At 46.2% G+C, this 23,405-nt stretch overlaps 2 protein-coding genes across 51 annotated transcripts in view; both read right to left on the bottom strand.

Moving 5' to 3' along the window:
- Positions 1-20,160, bottom strand: part of mipol1 (mirror-image polydactyly 1) — a 59,022-nt gene extending 38,862 nt beyond the window's left edge. The window contains exons 1-6 of the mRNA XM_038729578.1: positions 19,886-20,160; positions 13,726-13,817; positions 2,555-2,630; positions 2,379-2,422; positions 2,011-2,266; positions 1-115 (exon numbers count right to left, since the gene is read on the bottom strand). Coding sequence (XP_038585506.1) covers positions 1-115; positions 2,011-2,266; positions 2,379-2,422; positions 2,555-2,630; positions 13,726-13,817; positions 19,886-20,076 — 774 coding nt within the window. The 5' untranslated portion in view covers positions 20,077-20,160. The remainder of the gene's footprint in view (positions 116-2,010; positions 2,267-2,378; positions 2,423-2,554; positions 2,631-13,725; positions 13,818-19,885) is intronic.
- A 623-nt stretch (positions 20,161-20,783) lies between these two features.
- On the bottom strand, positions 20,784-23,063 carry LOC119910707 (keratin-associated protein 10-4-like). 50 transcript variants are annotated; one of them, XM_038729484.1, is made up of 7 exons: positions 22,253-23,063; positions 22,127-22,218; positions 21,922-22,092; positions 21,820-21,853; positions 21,763-21,785; positions 21,651-21,706; positions 20,784-21,605 (listed from the first exon to the last, which is right to left on the bottom strand). In XM_038729484.1, exons 1-7 carry the CDS (start codon positions 22,443-22,445, stop codon positions 21,263-21,265), a joined length of 912 nt encoding a protein of 303 aa, XP_038585412.1. In that variant the 5' UTR covers positions 22,446-23,063; the 3' UTR covers positions 20,784-21,262. The 50 variants fall into 50 exon arrangements, with proteins under 50 accessions (XP_038585412.1, XP_038585419.1, XP_038585403.1 ...); XM_038729491.1 differs by having other exon boundaries at positions 21,763-22,046; positions 22,173-22,218; positions 22,253-22,298; positions 22,333-23,063; XM_038729475.1 differs by lacking the exon at positions 21,763-21,785 and having other exon boundaries at positions 21,786-22,126; positions 22,173-22,218; positions 22,253-22,298; positions 22,333-23,063.
- Between the last annotated feature and the right edge of the window lie 342 nt (positions 23,064-23,405).

A 23,405-nucleotide genomic window follows, 5' to 3' on the forward strand; every position in this document is an offset into this window, starting at 1 on the left:
CTTGTTGATTTCCCTCAGAGAGTCGAGCTCTTTCAGTAAAAACGAGATGTTTTTGTCTCGATCAAAAGTTGGAACTCGACCAGACGCTGTGACTGGACCGACTTCCTGATGAGAGCTGGAGGAGACAACAAGGTTCAGTTAAACCCACAGAGTTCACTACAGCCTCGGTCTGAAGCACCACAGACCACGTACCCGTCTGACCCACAGAGTTCACTACAGCCTCGGTCTGAAGCACCACAGACCACGTACCCGTCTGACCCACAGAGTTCACTACAGCCTCGGTCTGAAGCACCACAGACCACGTACCCGTCTGACCCACAGAGTTCACTACAGCCTCGGTCTGAAGCACCACAGACCACGTACCCGTCTGACCCACAGAGTTCACTACAGCCTCGGTCTGAAGCACCACAGACCACGTACCCGTCTGACCCACAGAGTTCACTACAGCCTCGGTCTGAAGCACCACAGACCAAGTCTGAGGCTTCACCAGGGATAATAAAGGTAGGAATGATAAACTTGCCCTGAGCTGTGTCTGCAGGCTGCACAGCACCTTACAGCACGAGGGGCAAACTGTGGAACCTGTGAGGTGAAACCTCCTCAGAGTTTCACTACATCTCCTGTCCTGTGAACCGCCGCAGCTGGACAGTCAGGAACACATTTCAGTCAGAGAACCGGTCGGTCGTGATGGTGGTCAGCAAGGCTGGGATTGGTCAGGGCTCCAGTGACATCATCTCAGCGAGTGTTTCATTAGAGTTCCACCTGTGTGTAGTCAGGTCAGGTGTTTTAACCTCATATTATCAGATGAGCGGCGCAGAGAGGAGGCAGCAGGTTACGAGGCGTTGCTTTAATAAGCAGCGACTGATGTTCGCCTGTAATTCTCTCATATCGCCTTAAAGGTCAGGCGGCTTCTTAGCGTAATAAAGCGGGTAAATAAGACACTGTCTTCTGTAATTGACTGTTTCTGACTTTATAATATCAGCTGCTTCTAATCAGCTCCCTCTTTTACTATCTTTCTATTTCTGCCTGCCTCTCCAACGCTGCCGCTAATCAAATCTAAATTTAATAGGTCACATTCACACAGTGATGCAACTCAAGCTGCGGCGCCACTTTCATTTGAAAATGCACCAAAAAGACACAAAAGCAGCAAAAGAACACACGAATTAAAACGTGAAGGATAAGTTTAATGAAAAACTTTTTAATAAATCTCACTGCAGAGGCTCGAGCAGCAGCAGCGATAATAAGATCATTATTTAAAGGTTTAATAACCTGCAGCGTCTTTACTTTGGAAGGGTTTCAGTTAAACAGCCTCAGAGAGTCGGCCCTGCAGTCACATGACCACGGGCAGCTTCTCCTGCTCACCTCGCCGCGTCCAACCATCACTGATCTGTTCTGATCACTTTCAACCCTTTTATGTATATTACAAAACCGTTTAGTGAGAGCAGCTACTAATATTTCTGACATCATCGTGCATCTGCACAGATTGTGACTGCAGCTGGAGTGACAGATCTGATTTATGTCTGAACAGGTTCACGCGACTCTGACTGAAACAGGATGTAGGACAGCGTGCTGCTGCGTGTGACGCCGTTCACACGTCAGCCTGTTCGGGGCCACATCTACACTATAATGTGAACTGTCAATCAAAACGACCAGATCTGGGATATTAATCAGAATTGAGCTTCAAGACCTGCAGAGTGAACGCAGCATTCACACTTTTCAATGGTTAAGACATGCAGTACTATCAGTAAGTATTAGCAGTAGTAGTACCAGCAGTAGTGGTATCAGTAGTATTAGCGGTAGAAGTAGTAGTACCAGCAGTAGTGGTATCAGTAGTATTAGCGGTAGAAGTAGTAGTACCAGCAGTAGTAGTACCAGCAGTAGTGGTATCAGTAGTATTAGCAGTAGAAGTAGTAGTACCAGCAGTAGTAGTACCAGCAGTAGTGGTATCAGTAGTATTAGCGGTAGAAGTAGTAGTACCAGCAGTAGTGGTATCAGTAGCACAGGCCACCTCACCTGTCATCAGGGCCGACCAGGTGTCCTCTGGGGGCGGGACTAACAGGACCTCTGGATGCTCTTCCTCCATCGGGGCCGTCTCCGCAGCTCTCTGCCCGAGGAGAGGGGCCTCGGCTGGGGGAAAGGTTCTTCTCCATCTCCCCTGCGGCTGCTGGAGGTCTGGAGGAAGACGCAGAAACCGGAGAGACAGAGCTCCTGTGGGACTGAGGGGAGGGGGAGCAGGAGACCGGAGGGAGATCCTGCAGGTGCTGAGGGGCTGGGGGGACACAGAGAGACAGGAACCGGTTTTAAATACATGAAGAGAGGAACTCAGACAGGAGTGCAGAAACCATCGAACGAAGAAGAGAAGTGACGGAGGAGGATCTCACCCTGAACAGGGTCAGTGTGGTCCGGACTTGGGCTGATCCCAGATCTGTGGATCAGAAACAACGTGAAAAGAAGAAACGGGAAACAGCTTCTGATCAGACTCTCCTGAACTTCCTGCTCTTCTGAGGAACAGCCTGCCGGGTCCTGCAGCCGTCCCCCAGGACAGACCTGTACGTACCCGTCAGGACTGCTGAGGCGCTGAGACGCAGGTGAAGGCAGACGCTGTCGCAGCTCCACGTTCACTCTGGGGTTAGCTGGAAACAGGAAGCACACTGTTACCTGAAACATGAAGCGCTGCCTCACCTGTCTGTCTCTCGTTAATATACCTGAAACATGAAGCGCTGCCTCACCTGTCTGTCTCTAGTTATAATCTGAAACATGAAGCGCTGCCTCACCTGTCTGTCTCTAGTTAATATACCTGAAACATGAAGCGCTGCCTCACCTGTCTGTCTCTAGTTAATATACCTGAAACATGAAGCGCTGCCTCACCTGTCTGTCTCTAGTTAATATACCTGAAACATGAAGCGCTGCCTCACCTGTCTGTCTCTAGTTAATATACCTGAAACATGAAGCGCTGCCTCACCTGTCTGTCTCTAGTTAATATACCTGAAACATGAAGCGCTGCCTCACCTGTCTGTCTCTAGTTAATATACCTGAAACATGAAGCGCTGCCTCACCTGTCTGTCTCTAGTTAATATACCTGAAACATGAAGCGCTGCCTCACCTGTCTGTCTCTAGTTAATATACCTGAAACATGAAGCGCTGCCTCACCTGTCTGTCTCTAGTTATATACCTGAAACATGAAGCGCTGCCTCACCTGTCTGTCTCTAGTTAATATACCTGAAACATGAAGCGCTGCCTCACCTGTCTGTCTCTGTCTCTCTCATTAGTCTAATCATTAGCGAGCAGTAATCCTGTCGTCACGTCGAGCTTTCTGAACACTTGGACTCATCAGCAGAACAAACAGCTTTAATATCTCATTAAGGCCTCGTTAAAGAAGCCTCCAATCAGAGCGCAGCTCCTCAGGTGTAATTAAGACGAGGCAGGAATCAGTTAAACGGTTGTTAAGTCAAAAGTAAGCAACAAAACACACAGAGATCATCCAGAGATCATGCACACGCTCTGAGACACACACACACTGTCTGAGTGTGTGTTTTAGTATGTACTACACACACACAGTATGTACTACACACACAGTATGTACTACACACACACAGTATGTACTACACACACACAGTATGTACTACACACACACAGTATGTACTACACACACACAGTATGTACTACACACACACAGTATGCAGTATGAAGCTGTTAAATGTATTTATGGTTCAGTACTGGCGGCCAGCCTCAGCTAGTTTCTGGTTTTGGAATTTAGAAGTAAAGAAGAGGAGGAAAATAAATGTGGGATGTAATCTAGCTACACTGTGACCACTGAATAATCAACAGTCCATCAGCAGCCTCTCTGTTTAACTTTCAGACAGACCAACGGCTGTACGAACATTAAAACCGTTGGCTGCGTCCGCGGCAGCGTTCTGATTGGCTGTAGGGATCAGAGGGCTCTGTGACCTTTGAGCATGTTTTTGATTTGCCGTCAATTTTCAGAAAACTGCCAATATTGTAAATCTACAGCCGATTTTCACCTCAAAGCTTCTCAGAAGAGGATTTATTGTAAAGTATAAAGTTCTGTTGTTGGCCTCTAAAGAAAAGACGGGTTAACGTTCACCACAGAGAGGTCGCTGTGAGGACTTCCTGAACCAGTTCAACGTCTGCCAGCGCCCTTTCACAATAAAAGACAAAACCCAGAGACGAAATTAATCAAAGTTTCTTTCTACATCAGGATCAATGTGATTATCGATCCATCTCTTCAGTGTGTCCGGCACGGCGTGTTGTTCTGTCTCCCGTTTCAGGTTTCTGCAGCTGAGGAAGACGCATTTCTGAGAGTGAACGCAGCTTCGGAGTGCGAAGACTCCTCTGGATAAAGAAAGCATCAGTGAGGGTCCGACACGGGACAGGAAGACAGGCAGCACGGCCTGATCACCTGACCTGCGTCCTGCAACACACATGAAGGTCACCTGCGCTCACACCTGAGGCAGAGCGAGTGGCGAGGCGTCAGAGTCGGGGCTCGCCGTCTAACACTCACTGAATCATCTCCCGTCTTCACTTTGAAACTTTTCTCATTTCCTGCTGTCCTCTACCCCCCCCCCCCCCCCGTGTGGACTCAGAGCTAATTGAGCGCGGCGGCTCTTCTTATTATTCATGTACAATTACAGATGTGATAATGTGCTTAAATCCTTCTAAATGACCGTTCATGCCTCGCGCTCGCTTTGAAGTCTCGTCAAAGATGGAAAATCTGCACAAAAAAGGGAAAACACAAAGGCCAATCAGAGGACCAATCTGGATGGACCAATGAGGCGGGGGGGGGGGGGGGGGACTGCCCCCCCGCCCCCCTTCTTCTTCATGTAATATAAACTAAAGTCCATTAATTTTTTAAGCTGTATTTAATACATTTTGTGCAGAAAGTTTGGAGCAGAGAGAGTCGGGTGTTCCAGCTGACTGCATGAATATTAATGACGGTGTTACGATGATTAAAGAGGCTTCAGCTCAAATCCAACACAATCCGCCTGTGATCCGCCCGCCGCCGCCCCGCCACCGCCACGCCGCCGCACATGAATTTAGATACCAACATTAAGCCCAGGAGACACACACGCACACACACACACACATTTACAAAGACAAACATACAGTAAATACTGATACACACACACACGTTTGGTTTTATTACAGCTAAACACTTAATCTATTAATCGATTACTTGATCAGCAGAAAATTAATTAGCTTAAATTAATTAACTATTTTGGTAACTGATTAATCATTTTTTACTATATATATATATATACATACACACACACACACACACACGGCCAGGTGGATTTACTGTACATATCTCAGAAAGTGCAGCCAGCCACACATTTAACTTCCTGCTGTTTCCGATCGTGGACCGACTGACGAGTCGGGTCAGAACCACCAACACGCCGCTTTGTTTATTTAACTGTGCATTAATATAATTTTATTTTTAATCAGACGGACAGACAGAAACATTCCTACAGAGACATGAATAGCAGCTACTTCAGTCTGATCAAACAAACCAGAGTCTGCAGCCTCTTCTAACAATGAGAGAGAGTGTGTGTGTGTGTGTGTGTGTGTGTGTGTGTGTGTGGACCACCCACTCTGCAGATTAAACACAGTTCACACGACCGGCTCCTCCCTCTCTCTCCTCATTCACTCTCAGCCTCGCTCGGCCTTTGTCTTCTCCTTCTGTCATTAAATTAATCTACTGACCAGCCTCTGTGTGTGTTACTGTGTGTGTTAGTGTGTGTGTGTGTGTGTTACTGTGTGTGTGTTACTGTGTGTGTGTTACTGTGTGTGTGTGTTACTGTGTGTTACTGTGTGTGTTCTGTGTGTGTTACTGTGTGTGTGTGTTACTGTGTGTGTGTGTTACTGTGTGTGTGTTACTGTGTGTGTGTTACTGTGTGTGTGTGTGTTACTGTGTGTTAGTGTGTGTGTTACTGTGTGTGTGTGTGTACTGTGTGTGTTAGTGTGTGTGTGTGTTACTGTGTGTGTGTGTGTTACTGTGGTGTGTTACTGTGTGTGTGTTACTGTGTGGTGTGTGTTACTGTGTGTGTTAGTGTGTGTGTGTGTTACTGTGTGTGTGTGTTACTGTGTGTGTGTTACTGTGTGTGTGTTACTGTGTGTGTGTGTTTACTGTGTGTGTGTTACGTGTGTGTGTGTGTTACTGTGTGTGTTACTGTGTGTGTTACTGTGTGTGTTACTGTGTGTGTGTGTTACTGTGTGTGTGTTACTGTGTGTGTGTGTTACTGTGTGTGTGTTACTGTGTGTGTGTTACTGTGTGTGTGTTACTGTGTGTGTTACTGTGTGTGTTACTGTGTGTGTTAGTGTGTGTGTGTGTTACTGTGTGTGTGTGTGTTACTGTGTGTGTGTTACTGTGTGTGTGTTACTGTGTGTGTTAGTGTGTGTGTGTGTGTGTGTGTGTTACTGTGTGTGTGTGTGTGTTACTGTGTGTGTGTTACTGTGTGTGTGTGTGTTACTGTGTGTGTGTGTGTTACTGTGTGTGTGTTACTGTGTGTGTGTGTGTTACTGTGTGTGTGTGTGTTACTGTGCGTGTGTTACTGTGCGTGTTACTGTGTGCGTGTTACTGTGTGCGTGTTACTGTGTGTGTTACTGTGTGTGTTACTGTGTGTGTGTTACTGTGTGTGTTACTGTGTGTGTTACTGTGTGCGTGTTACTGTGTGCGTGTTACTGTGTGTGTGTTACTGTGCGTGTGTTACTGTGTGCGTTACTGTGTGCGCGTTACTGTGTGCGCGTTACTGTGTGTGTTACTGTGTGTGTTACTGTGTGCGCGTTACTGTGTGCGTGTTACTGTGTGCGTTACTGTGTGCGTGTTACTGTGCGTGTTACTGTGTGTGTTACTGTGTGCGTGTTACTGTGCGTGTTACTGTGCGTGCGTTACTGTGCGTGTTACTGTGCGTGTTACTGTGCGTGTTACTGTGTGCGCGTTACTGTGTGTGTTACTGTGTGTGTTACTGTGTGCGCGTTACTGTGTGTGTTACTGTGTGCGCGTTACTGTGCGCGTTACTGTGCGTGTTACTGTGTGCGTGTTACTGTGTGTGTTACTGTGTGCGCGTTACTGTGCGTGTTACTGTGTGTGTTACTGTGCGCGTTACTGTGTGTGTTACTGTGTGCGCGTTACTGTGCGTGTTACTGTGTGCGTGTTACTGTGTGTGTTACTGTGTGCGCGTTACTGTGTGTGTTACTGTGTGTGTGTTACTGTGTGTGCGTTACTGTGCGTGTTACTGTGCGTGTTACTGTGTGCGTGTTACTGTGCGTGTTACTGTGTGCGTTACTGTGTGTGTGTTACTGTGTGTGCGTTACTGTGCGTGTTACTGTGCGTGTTACTGTGCGTGTTACTGTGTGCGTGTTACTGTGCGTGTTACTGTGTGTGTTACTGTGTGCGTGTTACTGTGTGTGTTACTGTGCGCGTTACTGTGTGCGCGTTACTGTGCGTGTTACTGTGTGTGTTACTGTGTGTGTTACTGTGCGTGTTACTGTGTGTGTTACTGTGTGCGCGTTACTGTGTGTGTTAGTGTGTGTGTGTTACTGTGTGTGCGTTACTGTGCGTGCGTTACTGTGCGTGCGTTACTGTGCGTGTTACTGTGCGTGTTACTGTGTGCGCGTTACTGTGTGTGTTACTGTGTGTGTTACTGTGTGTGCGTTACTGTGCGCGTTACTGTGCGCGTTACTGTGTGTGTTACTGTGTGTGTTACTGTGTGCGCGTTACTGTGCGTGTTACTGTGTGCGTGTTACTGTGTGTGTTACTGTGTGCGCGTTACTGTGTGTGTTACTGTGTGTGTGTTACTGTGTGTGCGTTACTGTGCGTGTTACTGTGCGTGTGTTACTGTGCGTGTTACTGTGCGTGTTACTGTGCGCGTGTTACTGTGCGTGTTACTGTGTGTGTTACTGTGTGCGTGTTACTGTGTGTGTTACTGTGCGCGTTACTGTGTGCGCGTTACTGTGCGTGTTACTGTGTGCGTGTTACTGTGTGTGTTACTGTGTGCGCGTTACTGTGTGTGTTACTGTGTGTGTTACTGTGTGCGTGTTACTGTGTGCGTGTTACTGTGTGTGTTACTGTGTGCGTGTTACTGTGTGCGTGTTACTGTGTGTGTTACTGTGTGCGTGTTACTGTGTGCGTGTTACTGTGCGTGTTACTGTGCGTGTTACTGTGCGTGTTACTGTGTGCGTGTTACTGTGCGTGTTACTGTGTGCGTTACTGTGTGCGTGTTACTGTGTGTGTGTTACTGTGCGTGTTACTGTGCGCGTGTTACTGTGCGTGTTACTGTGTGTGTTACTGTGTGTGTTACTGTGTGCGTGTTACTGTGCGTGTTACTGTGTGTGTTACTGTGTGCGCGTTACTGTGTGTGTTACTGTGTGTGTGTTACTGTGTGTGTTACTGTGTGTGTTACTGTGTGTGTACTGTGTGTGTTACTGTGTGTGTTACTGTGTGTGTTACTGTGCGCATGTTACTGTGTGTGTTACTGTGCGCATGTTACTGTGTGTGCGTTACTGTGTGCGCGTTACTGTGTGTGTTACTGTGTGTGTTACTGTGTGTGTTACTGTGTGTGTGTCTTTTGTGGCCCAAGTCCTGTTCCAATACAGAAGTTCGCATTTTGACAAGAACGGTTAACATTCCCGGAAGTGCTCTCCCGCCCATTTTACCCAGGATGCATCACCTGGGTGACCTTGACAGCACAGATGTCCCAGCGTTCATTTCGGCATTTAAGCGAGAGCCGGCCGGCGCACAGAGTCCCCAACAGTCACACAGACATCTGCAGCAACAACAGAGGAAACGACAGCTGTGAGAGAGTTAATGTTCGTACCACTGTTGTTCTGTCATTACAGTCCGGGTGATGTTGTAAAGTTTTAACCCGGTTAACTTGGCTATAAACCCGGTTCTGAGGGGATGAAGTCCGGCTGTGAGATGGGAGCTCTGCAGACGGGGGATTGTGCTATACCAGCAAGAACGCATCGTCTCAAACTGTCAGCAGCGTTCTGCGTGCTCGTGACATTACAAGTTAATTCTTCCAAGAACGATTAGCAAGAACATTCTCCCCAAGAACACAAGCCCGTAATTTGCATTCTGGGTTCTTAGAAACATCCTTGGTCTTTCTAAAAGGCCTCTGACTTCAGACCAGGAAACAGCCACAGTTAACGTCCATGCCGTTCTGTTGGAGTAAACACTCCAGGAGTCTGAGTCCTCATGAACAGTTAGATCGTGGTGCTTCATGTTCTCTAATCATGCAGCGCATAAAACATCTTCTGCTAAATCCAAACGAACGTTAGAACCGGCTGAAAGAGCGTCATGTGGTCTCTCAGGTCGGGTAACGCCTCTGAATGTGTCCGCTCTGTCCTTCAGCTGAGTTATTAGTGTTCCTGTAGACGACAGATGGACTTTGTGTCGTACGTTTTAAATAAAACAGAGATGAAGTGAGACGACAGCTCTTCTCCTCGTCTGCAGCACTCAAACAGGAAGCACTGCTGCCACCACAGAAGAAGAGAGCGAGGAACAAATAAAGGACACATATGGGAGGAGATCCGAGTCTGGCTGAAAAACTGAATACTGTTTCATATGGTGCGACTGATCTGGGCGACAGACACCAACAGATGATGGATTATCACAGAGAGACAGAAAGAGGCTACTACTAAACAAAAGTCAGGGACGTCCAGACACAGCTGAGACACAATCAGCTGATCAGGTTCCAGGTGAGTCTTTAGAACGTGAATGCTGTCACTCTGTTCTGGAGACGGAGGATAAAGTGACTGTTGCTGTAGTAACCAATAATCATCAGAACATCAGAACTCTCAGACGTTCCACTGAGAACACGTTTGATGATCAGAAAGTCAAACTTCACATATGCCCACGTCCTCCAGACGGGTTTACACAGAGACACTAATCATCATCATCATCAGGACAGAGAGAGGGACAGAACCAAACTCTCACTCTGTCTGACTGAAGGAACCAAACAGAACCAGACGCTCAGTCCATCTCATTAAACAAACCGAACCAAACAGAATCAAACGCCCTCACTCCGTCTAACTGAAGGAACCAAACCAAACGTTCACTCCTTCTGACTGAAGGAACCGAACATTCACACCATTCAACTGAAAGAACCATGACATTGATTCCATTAAACTTGAAGAACCATGACATTGATTCCATTAAACTTGAAGAACCATGACATTGATTCCATTAATCTGAAGGAACCATGACATTATTTAATTCCATTAAACTGAAAGAACCAAACTGAAAGAACCATTCACACCATTAAACTGAAGGAACCGAACATTCACACCATTAAACTGAAAGAACCATGACATTAATTCCATTAAACTGAAGGAACCATGAAATTATTTAATTCCATTAATCTGAAAGAACCAAACTGAAAGAACCATTCACACCATTAAACTGAAGGAACCGAACATTCACACCATTAAACTGAAAGAACCATGACATTAATTCCATTAAACTGAAGGAACCATGAAATTATTTAATTCCATTAATCTGAAAGAACCAAACTGAAAGAACCATTCACACCATTAAACTGAAGGAACCGAACATTCACACCATTAAACTGAAAGAACCATGACATTAATTCCATTAACTGAAGGAACCATGAAATTATTTAATTCCATTAATCTGAAAGAACCAAACTGAAAGAACCATTCACACCATTAAACTGAAAGAACCATGAAATTAATTCCATTAAACTTGAAGAACCATGACATTGATTCCATTAAACTTGAAGAACCATGACATTGATTCCATTAATCTGAAGGAACCATGACATTATTTAATTCCATTAAACTGAAAGAACCAAACTGAAAGAACCATTCACACCATTAAACTGAAGGAACCATGACATTAATTCCATTAAACTTGAAGAACCATGACATTGATTCCATTAAACTTGAAGAACCATGACATTGATTCCATTAATCTGAAGGAACCATGACATTATTTAATTCCATTAAACTGAAAGAACCAAACTGAAAGAACCATTCACACCATTAAACTGAAGGAACCGAACATTCACACCATTAAACTGAAAGAACCATGACATTAATTCCATTAAACTGAAGGAACCATGAAATTATTTAATTCCATTAATCTGAAAGAACCAAACTGAAAGAACCATTCACACCATTAAACTGAAGGAACCGAACATTCACACCATTAAACTGAAAGAACCATGACATTAATTCCATTAAACTGAAGGAACCATGAAATTATTTAATTCCATTAATCTGAAAGAACCAAACTGAAAGAACCATTCACACCATTAAACTGAAAGAACCATGAAATTAATTCCATTAAACTGAAGGAACCATGAAATTATTTAATTCCATTAATTCCATTAAACTGAAAGAACCAAACTGAAAGAACCATTCACACCATTAAACTGAAAGAACCATGACATTAATTCCATTAAACTGAAAGAACCATTCACACCATTAAACTGAAGGAACCGAACATTCACACCATTAAACTGAAAGAACCATGACATTGATGCCATTAAACTGAAAAAACCATGACATTAATTCCATTAAACTGAAGGAACCATGAACTTATTTAATTCCATTAAGTCCATTAAACTGAAAGAACCAAACTGAAAGAACCATTCACACCATTAAACTGAAGGAACCGAACATTCACACCATTAAACTGAAAGAACCATGACATTAATTCCATTAAACTGAAGGAACCATGAAATTATTTAATTCCATTAATCTGAAAGAACCATTCACACCATTAAACTGAAGGAACCGAACATTCACACCATTAAACTGAAAGAACCATGACATTGATTCCATTAAACTGAAGGAACCGAATGTTTTTCATCATATATAATAATATATTTATATATAGGTAAAAGGTACTTTATTGTCACATACACGTTATGAAATTAATTCTCTGCATTTAACCCAATATATAACATGAGATTAAGTCTTCATTGTTCTCTAAGAGATCCCAGGCAATCACATTACTATCTATCATTAATGACCTTGTAAACCTTGTTATGATGTTGTAGGTTATCTGTTTTTGAATGTTTGTACTTTATTTTGTAGTTAGAGAACCTTTCAGCCTCATATTTATAAAAACCTTTTAAAATTTCAAATGGAAATAAAAACTACATTCAGCTGTACTACGACCAACGAATACCTTCAGCTGGTCTAAAGTACTACAACACAAATACACATTCAGACCTTTTAGGATATTTGTAGGGCATCATCATGGTTTATCATCAGTGGCAGCAGCATTAGTAGTAGTAGTAGTAACAGCATCAGTAGTAGTAGTAACAGCATTAGTAGTAGTAGTAACAGTATTAGTAGTAGTAGTAACAGCATTAGTAGTAGTAGTAACAGCATTAGTAGTAGTAGTAACAGCATCAGTAGTAGTAGTAGTAACAGCATTAGTAGTAGTAGTAACAGCATTAGTAGTAGTAGTAACAGCATCAGTAGTAGTAGTAGTAACAGCATTAGTAGTAGTAGTAACAGCATCAGTAGTAGTAGTAACAGTATTAGTAGTAGTATTAGCAGTATTATTTGTACTAGTAGTCCTGCAGCAGCATTAGTAGTAGTAGTAACAGTATTAGTAGTAGTAGTAACAGTATTAGTAGTAGTAGTAACAGCATCAGTAGTAGTAGTAACAGTATTAGTAGTAGTAGTAACAGCATCAGTAGTAGTAGTAACAGTATTAGTAGTAGTATTAGCAGTATTATTTGTACTAGTAGTCCTGCAGCAGCATTAGTAGTAGTAGTAACAGTATTAGTAGTAGTAGTAACAGTATTAGTAGTAGTAGTAACAGTATCAGTAGTAGTAGTAACAGCATCAGTAGTAGTAACAGCATCAGTAGTAGTAGTAACAGCATCAGTAGTAGTAACAGCATCAGTAGTAGTAGTAACAGTATCAGTAGTAGTAGTAACAGTATTAGTAGTAGTAGTAACAGTATTAGTAGTAGTAGTAACAGTATCAGTAGTAGTAGTAACAGCATCAGTAGTAGTAACAGCATCAGTAGTAGTAGTAACAGTATCAGTAGTAGTAGTAACAGTATTAGTAGTAGTATTAGCAGTATTATTTGTACTAGTAGTCCTGCAGCAGCAGTTGTGTGTGCTGTGACCTTTGACCTCCACTCTGTGTGTTGGTGATGTTCAGCTGTGTGAAGGAGCACAGCTCCACCTGCTGGACAGACTGACTCATTACAACATTCATGTCTGCTTGTACACTACAAATCAACACACACTATATTCCTTTTGTAACTTTCAGACACAACTCTGGGATCACACCCTGTCTCTATCCTGTCCTCGGTCCTCACGGTCTCTAACAATCCTCAGTTACTGTACTTCTGATGTAACGCTGCATAAACAGGGACTTATTATTCTGACAGTGAACGCAACACGAGTCCTTCAGTAGTAATGCTCACTGAGCCACGTTACGGCCGCAGCATCATACTGCACCAGGAGAAACTCACTAACCCACAACAGACCAGTCTGTGACAAATTAGGGTTCAGGTGACCCACGAGGCCTCCTGCCCCCCTTTAGGTAAGGAACTTTCTGCCATCTGGTGACTGTTGAACAGTTTGTTCCCAACTGACTGCTGAAATACGTTCACACATTTTAACACGTGAATGAGCCAGTGCACCGATGAACCTGTGAGTGCTGTTTGTGTGTGCTAATATTAGTACTATAGTAGTAGTAGTAGTAGTAGTATTTTACCTGTGTACATGTCCACCAGAGAGTCCCTGAACTCCTTGCTGTGTGTCCATGTTGACAGACTGGTCTCCACTGGACTCTCTGAACTGGTTTCTCTGAAAACATGAAACACTTCACGTCAGAGACTCTCACCTGTCCAGAGACCTGATCCTGGATCAGTTTATCAGACACATCTGGAGGATTCAAACAGCAGCAGCAGGTTTAAAGAGCAGCTGTTCACACACAGAACTTAGACTGGTTCCAGTCAGACCAGTAAACACAGAGACTCACCTGCTGGAGACCAGTACGGTTCAGCAGAAACCGTTAAACTGATCTCCAGTCAGTCAGTACATCTGATGACCTGCAGGTCACATGGTTCCTGCAGCTTAGTGGCTGTTTAATCTGAACCACGCTGTGAAACTTTACCCAGCATGCCTCTGCGCTCAGTCACGTTACCCAGCATGCCTCTGTGCTCAGTCACGTTACCCAGCATGCCTCTGTGCTCAGTCACGTTACCCAGCATTCCTTCATGCTCTTAATTTTTGACACCATCAGATCCAGGTCACACTCACAGGCCTGAGTCCAGGCCCGGCCTGAATCAGGGTCTATCGAGGTATTTAGAAGGACCGTCACACCCTGAACCTGTTGCCTGCCCTGCGGCGGCAGACCAATCGATTGCCGGTATATTCGTCCAACCGCCCAAATCTAGTTTCTGTGTAGGACTGTTTCACGTTTCCAAAAACAAGAGTGTTGGAATGTCTCAACAATCACACCATGTTTTTATCTAATGAAAAATTTGGCTTCAGTCCGGATCTCTAAGGTTCAAGCTAAATGGAACACTTCTGTTTGCGGTTGTCGTTGCGGGTGTAAAGGTTCAAGCTAAATGGTATCTGACCTGTTGCTCAGTTGCTGCTGCAGGTTGCTGATCTTCTTCTTCGCTCTCTGCAGAGCAAACTGAACATCTTCAACTCGGCTGCTGGACGCCATCAACACACATTCACCTGACTGAAAACACACCTGACCGTCTCCATGACAACCAGCACACACACACACTACACCGCACCACAGCACTTCCAGGTCACACAGGTGGAGGAGGGCTGTGATTGGCCGACATCCAGAGACTCTGAACAAGGAGCAGTTTAAAAATTGATGAGCTCACAGCATCAGGTGAGCCAGGTGAGTCAGGTGAGCCAGGTGAGTCAGGTGAGTCAGGTTTCAGGTTGTTTTTCTTTGTTTGTCATTGACCAGCAGCAGAACTGATTTTTTTTTTCCATTTCAGTAAATGTCTAGATTATTTATTGATTATGTGTCGGTTATAATCAGAGATATGAAAAGTTTCACACAAATTAAACTTCATTACTTCAGTTCGTTATCGTAATTATTCTCAATTTGTGTTTCATTCCATCTTCATATTTTGTCTGGTTATTTTATATATTATAATATAAAATATTCATATTCGAGTGATTTATGTGCCGTGGAACTTCTCTCTGTGCAGTTTGATCCAAGTTCTGACATTTTTCTGTTTCACTGCACCAAACTACATTTTTTAAACATGAAATCATTTGAGCTCCTGATTTGATTGGTTTTCAAGGTTTTGGGCTCGTTTTTTCTTCACATCACAGTGACATCACTAATTATCCTCTAACCTGATTGGCAGAGAGTAACGTTGGCACCACCCTCTCTGTTGACGCACTAATGCTGCGTTCAAGACTGCTCGGAACTCGGAAATATTCGTCCTCTGACCTCAAAGCGTTCCAGGTGCATGATGGTTCATGACGCAGAAAGTGAACTACAAACATGGCTGACGGTGACGTCTGTCAGGTGGACACAGGTGAACCCTCAGCAGTGACCTTGACTCAAAAGGTCAAACTGAAAATGACCCCAACTCGCTCCCTGTGTTCATCAGTCACTACTGATGTTTTCACCTTTTCCTGAATAACGACCTTCAGGTGGTTTACAGAAGAAGAAGCTACCTGACAACACAGGTGTGACTGGGATTCATTTCGATGCATTTACATTTACATCATTTACAGCACGAGCTTCACTCAGCTGCCTCTCGTGACGTCGGGGGGGGGCAGATGGTTTCTCAGAGACTTCAGGTGGCGTTCATGGTGCTTTATCTAGTTGGAGGTGGGAAATTTACGAGTTCGGTGTTGCCTTGAACGCAGCATCAGACCCTGACTTCACACCCTGTTCTGATTGGCTCGTTGACCCTCCGCAGTAACCACAGAAGAAGAAGCAGCTGTACACACACATTTATTGATTGTTAAACAGGTTAAATTAATCAGATCGTCATGGTTTCTGTGTCTCAGCGTCCTGCAGCAGTTTGTCCAGCAGGACCACGTCCACTCGATGTTTCATCACAAACTGTCCGTTCAGGTGGAAGACAGGTATGTCCCACCTGTACCTGTCCGCCCAGTGTCTGTTCTCAGGAAGACTGATGTCCACCTGCTGCAACACAAACTGACAGAGACACACAGTCAGAGCGAGACACGTCTCCGATCGAAGTACAACCCTGAATCTTCTCTCTGCGTTCCTTCAACATGAAGTTCTGTAGAAATGAAGGAACTCGATGAGCCGGATTTATCAAGCTTCTCAGAATTAGATTTTCAGAAACGCCGGTTGCAGTTCTGACGTGTGGACAGTAAAACCGGGGCTTTTGCCTCACGACATCAGTGAGCGCCGTTATCCGCTGTGTTTGATGTCAGATTGAGCGCCATTTCCCCTTTATTAGGCTCCGATTGGCCGACGTGGCTTTACGGTTAGCGTCATATCGCCGCCTGGTGGTTTGGCGTGCTCTTGACATCGCTTGATAGCGTGTTTGTGAGGAAAAACTCCGGTCGAGGCCTCAAACACTGACGGACATCTGCACTTGTTTTTTAATCAACGACAGGTAGAATATTTAATCTTTGTTTTACATATTTAAACTCTTTGCATTTTTGTCTATGTAAATATCTTTGTGTAAATTTGGATTGTATTTTAATTTACGGAAGTTTTTCAGCTCATGGTTGAAAAGTTGTTTTACTTCCTCCCTTGTAAAAGAGACTGTGTCTCAATGGGACTTTTATAATATAGGTAAATATAAAATATTAATAAAAAAATAAAGGTATATATATATATTTTTTTTTACTGAGGGGGCCAGGCTGGGGCCAATAGTTTTGTCAGAGGGGCCCATTCAATCTGGGACAAAAGGGACAAAGGTGATGTTTAAGCTTTCTAAATGTCTTGTTTAGTTTATAATGTGATGTTTTCGTATGTTTCAGTAACTTACAGTTTTATTAAATGACATAAGACATTAAAAAGCCGTCCTGTTAACTTTAGCTCAGGTTACAGGACATCCTGCAGCACTTCATGAACAGCAGAAGCTCTGGTGTCCGAGACCTTCTCTGGATCCCACTTTGTTTTTTGTTTCCCACTATAACTTTTCTAGGAAACAACAAACGGCTCCATGTTCAGCCCCGTTATTAGTCCTGATGTGAAGTACACCTAAAACAAAATACTTCATCTGTGCGTTATGGACGGGGACACGTATTTTGGCAGACTGCATGTCCAGGTAGGACCAGCAGGCTGCAGTTACTGCTTTGGGAATGAAAAGTGCTCTTTAAACGCATTATGAAATTGTTATGATAATATTTTACCTTTACAAGGACAAAATATCGTCTGCAGTGCTGCATTTAGATTAATGTACATCTGGAGTGCAGTAGATGTGACGCTGAGGCGAGCGACGCGTTCTACTGGTTACAGTGACGCTGATTTTACAGAATCGATGGCGCAGATATTTGTAGGAGCAGCTTCCTTGAAAAAGGCGACGGGAACAGATGACTGAGTGATCGACTCCGTGGTTAGAACATCGTCAGACTGACCGTTTGCTTTACGAGGGAAACTGAAACTGCTCGTCTTGTTCAGACCTTCTCAGTTCAGTCAACAATACGAAGTTCAACAACACGTAACGTTAGACTATGAAAGCGTTCTTATAATCCGTGTGCTAGCTTGCTCTGCAAAAAACTCGTTGATAAAACCCTAAAACGACAGATTCTCAGCTTTAAGACTTGAGTTTGGAAGTCGGAGTAAATTTCATGAATTACTCTGAGAAGCCTGATAAACGGCAGGAGGACCGTGCTGAGCAGCAGGTGGCGCTCAGGAAACACTGAAGAAGAGCGTGAACACGTGAGCTCACCCGGTGTCGGAACGGTTCCAGCACATCTTTAGCTTCGTCACACAGAGGACACGGATTCTGCAGAGAACACGTCAGTACTTCATGTTAGTACACTGATCATACTCACAGGAAGTACTTCAGTAACAGAAGTTTAACAGCTGTTTCTATCTTTACTTTATTCATTAAAGTGGAATCATTACATCACATTTATTCATTTAGCTGACGCTTTTATCCAAAGCGACATGTCAGAGGTCAGAGGTCGCACGCCTCTGGAGCAAAGAGGGGTTAAAGTGTCTTGCTCAGGGACACATTAGTGGATTGAACACCAAGGGCCTGTGTCTTATCCACTGCGCCAGAATCAGTGGAAAGTTCACATTTTTCTGGCTGACCTGGTTCCTAAATAGCAGCTAAGCTGAAGCTGCTGAGTCGGGACAGTCTGCAGGGCTGCACAGGGACGGGGCCCAGACCTGGTTCTCAAAACCCTAAAATCAGTCCTTAAACCTTGTGACTCCAGAGGAGGAGTCATGTGACCACTGGTCACACACTGGTACACAGATTGTCAGCGAAAAGGACGACCCCGGGCCCCGGAGTCAGGGTCCGGGTGAGGTTTGCGGTTACCTTGGTGAACAGAGTGAGAGTCGGTAAAGAGTCGGCAGAAAAGAGTCTGCAGAGCTGCAGAGCTGCAGGACGACTCTTCAGGAAAAACATTTGATCTGAGAACACAGACACAAAGAAACTGTTACTGACCTCCACGGTCCAATCGGGACCATCCAGCTGCCAGCCGACCAATCACAGAGCAGGAGGACGACAACAATGGAATACGAGCTGAACATCAGAAATGGGACGCCTCCCTCTGAAGCGACGCAGATTCTGATGAGTGCCGGCCTGCGGCGGCGGGGGGGCCTGCGGCGGCGGGGCCTGCGGCGGCGGGGCCCGCTGACGATTTGTTTTCTCTTTAAATGTGAGAACGATAAATGGACAGAACGGACGATCGGAGCTGCAATAGACGAACAGCTGAGCTCAGATCCATAACACGCTGCCTGAAGTTCTGCAAACTCTGACTTTTATATTTCACTCTATATTATCTATATTTCATATTAATATTAATGTCTGAGACCTCAGAGCCTGGCCTGAGGTCTCGGGGTCTGGCCTGAGGTCTCAGAGCCTGGCCTGAGGTCTCGGGGTCTGGCCTGAGGTCTCAGAGCCTGGCCTGAGGTCTCGGGGTCTGGCCTGAGGTCTCAGAGCCTGGCCTGAGGTCTCGGGGCCTGAGGTCTCGGGGTCTGGCCTGAGGTCTCGGGGCCTGAGGTCTCGGGGCCTGGCCTGAGGTCTCGGGGTCTGGCCTGAGGTCTTGGGGCCTGAGGTCTCGGGGTCTGAGGTCTCGGGGTCTGGCCTGAGGTCTCGGGGCCTGAGGTCTCGGGGCCTGGCCTGAGGTCTCGGGGTCTGGCCTGAGGTCTCGGGGCCTGAGGTCTCGGGGTCTGAGGTCTCGGGGTCTCAAACTACAACCATTTGTTAAATCCATTTCCTGTTTACTGTATTTAACTAGTTGAACAGTTTGTGGCGTGCAGCTCCTTGGCTCCGCCCCCGAGCTGTGATTGGACAGTTGCTGGACAACACGGAAACACTTTAATGTGGCTGAAAACTTTTCAATCAGTATTTAAAGACAAACGATGGAAAAGTGTTGGTTTGTGAATGTAGAGGTTCATTCTGTCTGTAAACAACTATTATTTTATTTTATATGTTCTATATTTTAATACAGCCCCCCCCCCCCCTTGTATCTGTGGACACTGAGCAGGACTCACTTTCACTTTCTCAGAGCAAATCTGATGTTTTTATCACAGCTGATGAAGAAAGAAATATCTGAATCTACAGATAAACACGCGCGCACGTGACTCCGCGCGTGTCCAGCGGGTTTCCCTGCAGTTTAAATCACTGTTAGCCTGTTAGCTCACCTGCTAGCAGAGCTAACAGGGTTACAGTAACTAACGGCACCGGTACCGGGTCTACAGACCCGAACCCGCAGTAACTCACCGTGTCCCGCTGAACCGGCCCGGTTCTGTCGCTGAAATCTTCTGGTCCCGGTGTTTAAACGAAAAGTTTCTGTTAAAGTTTGATGAAAGTTTGGAGCCGACGAGACGAACACCAGCTGCTGCTTCTTCTTCTGCTGTTAGACGGCGGCTGCGAGCAGCTTGTAGGCGCATTACCGCCCCCAACCAGAACATGAAGTCCTCCTGCTGCACCTGAGTCCTCCTGGGGTCTGTGTTCAGATCCAGGACCGTATAAACCACATGCTGCTTCTTTTTGTTCTTCTTCTGGCTTTCCGGCAGACTAGATGACTTACGGCATATTGTGTGACGAAACACTCCACGACACGTGATGATGCACAAAATTGGAGTCACAACAGACTTCAATGCTATTTGTAAGAAATATATATTGATGAAAAAGGCTACTGGATTTTGGGGGGTCTGGGGTTCCTCCCCCAGATGGTTTTGAGCATTAAACTCTTAATTTCTTGCATTCTAGAGACATTTTCTGCACTAATTTATGGAGGAAATGTCTTTATTTATATGACGGGAATCAAAATTCATGTGGCCGGTGCTAATTCAGAATATACAAATATTACTGAATATAATGCCGTAATCAGCAGCTTGTTGTTACTTTTTGGACAAAGCAGATCTGTTTCATTTTATTCATTCATTCCTGTTGTGCAAGTTAACCTAAACATTTCTTGTTGCGAGCTAATTTGCAGAAAACGTTTAGCAAATGCTTTCAAAATGTGGTGGGGACATGTCCCCCGCGTCCCCAGCGTAAATGACACCTATGTTCACCACCGTACTTATTTAAAGATCAGAGGAGTTCACTGAACGCTCGGTAAAGATCTGCAGGTTCAGTTTTCTCTGAGTTCATCCGATCGAATAAAAATGAAACCTTTTCTTTATATTTTTTATTTTCACACTTTAACATTCAAACTGTGCAAATGAATCAAAATGACTGATGGATTCTGTCCACACTGAAAACCTTCAGCCACAGAGGAACTCACCAGACCGCCAGGACCTGGTCCCTACTGGTCTCTACTGGTCTCTAATCAGACCTGGACCATGAGCCATTCATCTGTTTTTAAAATTTATTTCTTTACTTGAGTTTATTCAGATTTTCCTCAGGTCGTCCCCGATCTGTTAATCTGACGTCAGCCCTCAGGAGCCTCAGAGGCCCTCAGGGGCCACAGGTTCACCCTAACTTTACTGACAGAAGAGACATTCTATAAAACTTTCCTCGAGGGGCCACTGCATCAAAGAAAAATGGAACTTTCTTCAGCAATAAAACTAAACTATAATCCACTCTGGGGTGGAACCACTCGTCTTTCCTCTCACTGACACCGTCTCACCCGTCTCACCCGTCTCACCCATCTCACCGCTGTGCTGAAGTAACCCTGATATAACGTCCCTCTAAATCCAACAGGTTACAAACTAGTTCTGACAGGTGACTGTTTACACTCAGTGAGCGACAGCTGAGCGACAGCTGAGCGACAGCTGAGCAACAGGCGCACCTGCAGCTGAGCGACAGCTGAGCGACAGCTGAGCAACAGGCGCACCTGCAGCTGAGCGACAGGCGTACCTGCAGCTGAGCGGCAGCTGAGCGACAGGCGTACCTGCAGCTGAGCGACAGCTGAGCGACAGGCGCACCTGCAGCTGAGCGACAGCTGAGCGACAGGCGTACCTGCAGCTGAGCGACAGCTGAGCGACAGGCGCACCTGCAGCTGAGCGACAGCTGAGCGACAGCTGAGCGACAGGCGCACCTGCAGCTGAGCGACAGCTGAGCGACAGCTGAGCGACAGCTGAGCGACAGGCGCACCTGCAGCTGAGCGACAGCTGAGCGACAGCTGAGCGACAGCTGAGCGACAGGCGCACCTGCAGCTGAGCGACAGGCGTACCTGCAGCTGAGCGACAGCTGAGCGACAGGCGCACCTGCAGCTGAGCGACAGCTGAGCGACAGGCGTACCTGCAGCTGAGCGGCAGCTGAGCGACAGCTGAGCAACAGGCGCACCTGCAGCTGAGCGACAGGCGTACCTGCAGCTGAGCGACAGCTGAGCGACAGGCGTACCTGCAGCTGAGCGACAGCTGAGCGACAGGCGCACCTGCAGCTGAGCGACAGGCGCACCTGCAGCTGAGCGACAGCTGAGCGACAGGCGTACCTGCAGCTGAGCGGCAGGCGCACCTGCAGCTGAGCGACAGGCGCACCTGCAGCTGAGCGGCAGCTGAGCGACAGGCGCACCTGCAGCTGAGCGACAGGCGTACCTGCAGCTGAGCGGCAGGCGTACCTGCAGCTGAGCGACAGGCGCACCTGCAGCTGAGCGACAGGCGCACCTGCAGCTGAGCGGCAGCTGAGCGACAGGCGCACCTGCAGCTGAGCGACAGGCGCACCTGCAGCTGAGCGACAGGCGCACCTGCAGCTGAGCGGCAGCTGAGCGACAGGCGCACCTGCAGCTGAGCGACAGGCGCACCTGCAGCTGAGCGACAGGCGTACCCGCAGCTGAGCGACAGGCGTACCCGCAGCTGAGCGGCAGGCGTACCTGCAGCTGAATCAGGACCATCGTCAGTCTGTTACTAGTAATGTGAAATATAGTCCAAACATTAAATTGCTGTTTAACAATCTGCACTAAAATAATTTACCTCTGATTACAAAACATTAGACCTGTTCTGGGTCCTGCTGGTCTGTACTGGTTTTCTGAGGTCCTCTGTGGCTGCAGTGGATTCCCAGCATGCCTTGGTAAACAGGTACTAAACAGGAAGTGAAGCTCGATGCACGGCATCAGTAATGAGCAGCAACAGAGTTCATGCTGCGTCGGCCATGTTGGCTCCGAGTGATGTCACCATGGTAATGTCATGGTAACACGGATCCATTCACACACACTCACACGCTGTTCTGTAGCCCATCAGCCAATCAGATAAGGACCCGCCCTCCGGTCTCTGAAGTTCACTCTGATTGGCTGCTTCCTATCTGACTCTTCTTCTCCTCCTCTATCGGCGTTGCACTCAGATAGACGAGCCTCCTCCACGGTCACTTCTTCTTCCCATCATCCTTTACTCTGTTGGGCGTGGACAAGTGAGCTGATCTCAGACCAGCGAGGTCAGAGGTCAGAGGGGTCTCAACGTCACGGGTCAGGGAGGTCAGAGGTATCCACGGTAACCTACAGATCAAACCAATCAACACAGATATTGATAAGTTTGTAACCAAAACAAACCTGGCAAGTCCCCAGACCTGTGCAACTAGTCCCCAGACCTCTGCAACTAGTCCCCAGGCCTCTGCAACTAGTCCCCAGACCTGTGCAACTAGTCCCCAGACCTCTGCAACTAGTCCCCAGGCCTCTGCAACTAGTCCCCAGGCCTCTGCAACCAGTCCCCAGGCCTCTGCAACTAGTCCCCAGGCCTCTGCAACTAGTCCCCAGGCCTCTGCAACCAGTCCCCAGGCCTGTGCAACCAGTCCCCAGGCCTGTGCAACCAGTCCCCAGGCCTGTGCAACCAGTCCCCAGGCCTGTGCAACCAGTCCCCAG

This window comes from Micropterus salmoides, unplaced genomic scaffold (assembly GCF_014851395.1).
Source record: "Micropterus salmoides isolate LMB-PRFRI ecotype aquatic unplaced genomic scaffold, ASM1485139v1 Ms_hic_scaffold_19, whole genome shotgun sequence".
NCBI lineage: Eukaryota > Metazoa > Chordata > Actinopteri > Centrarchiformes > Centrarchidae > Micropterus > Micropterus salmoides.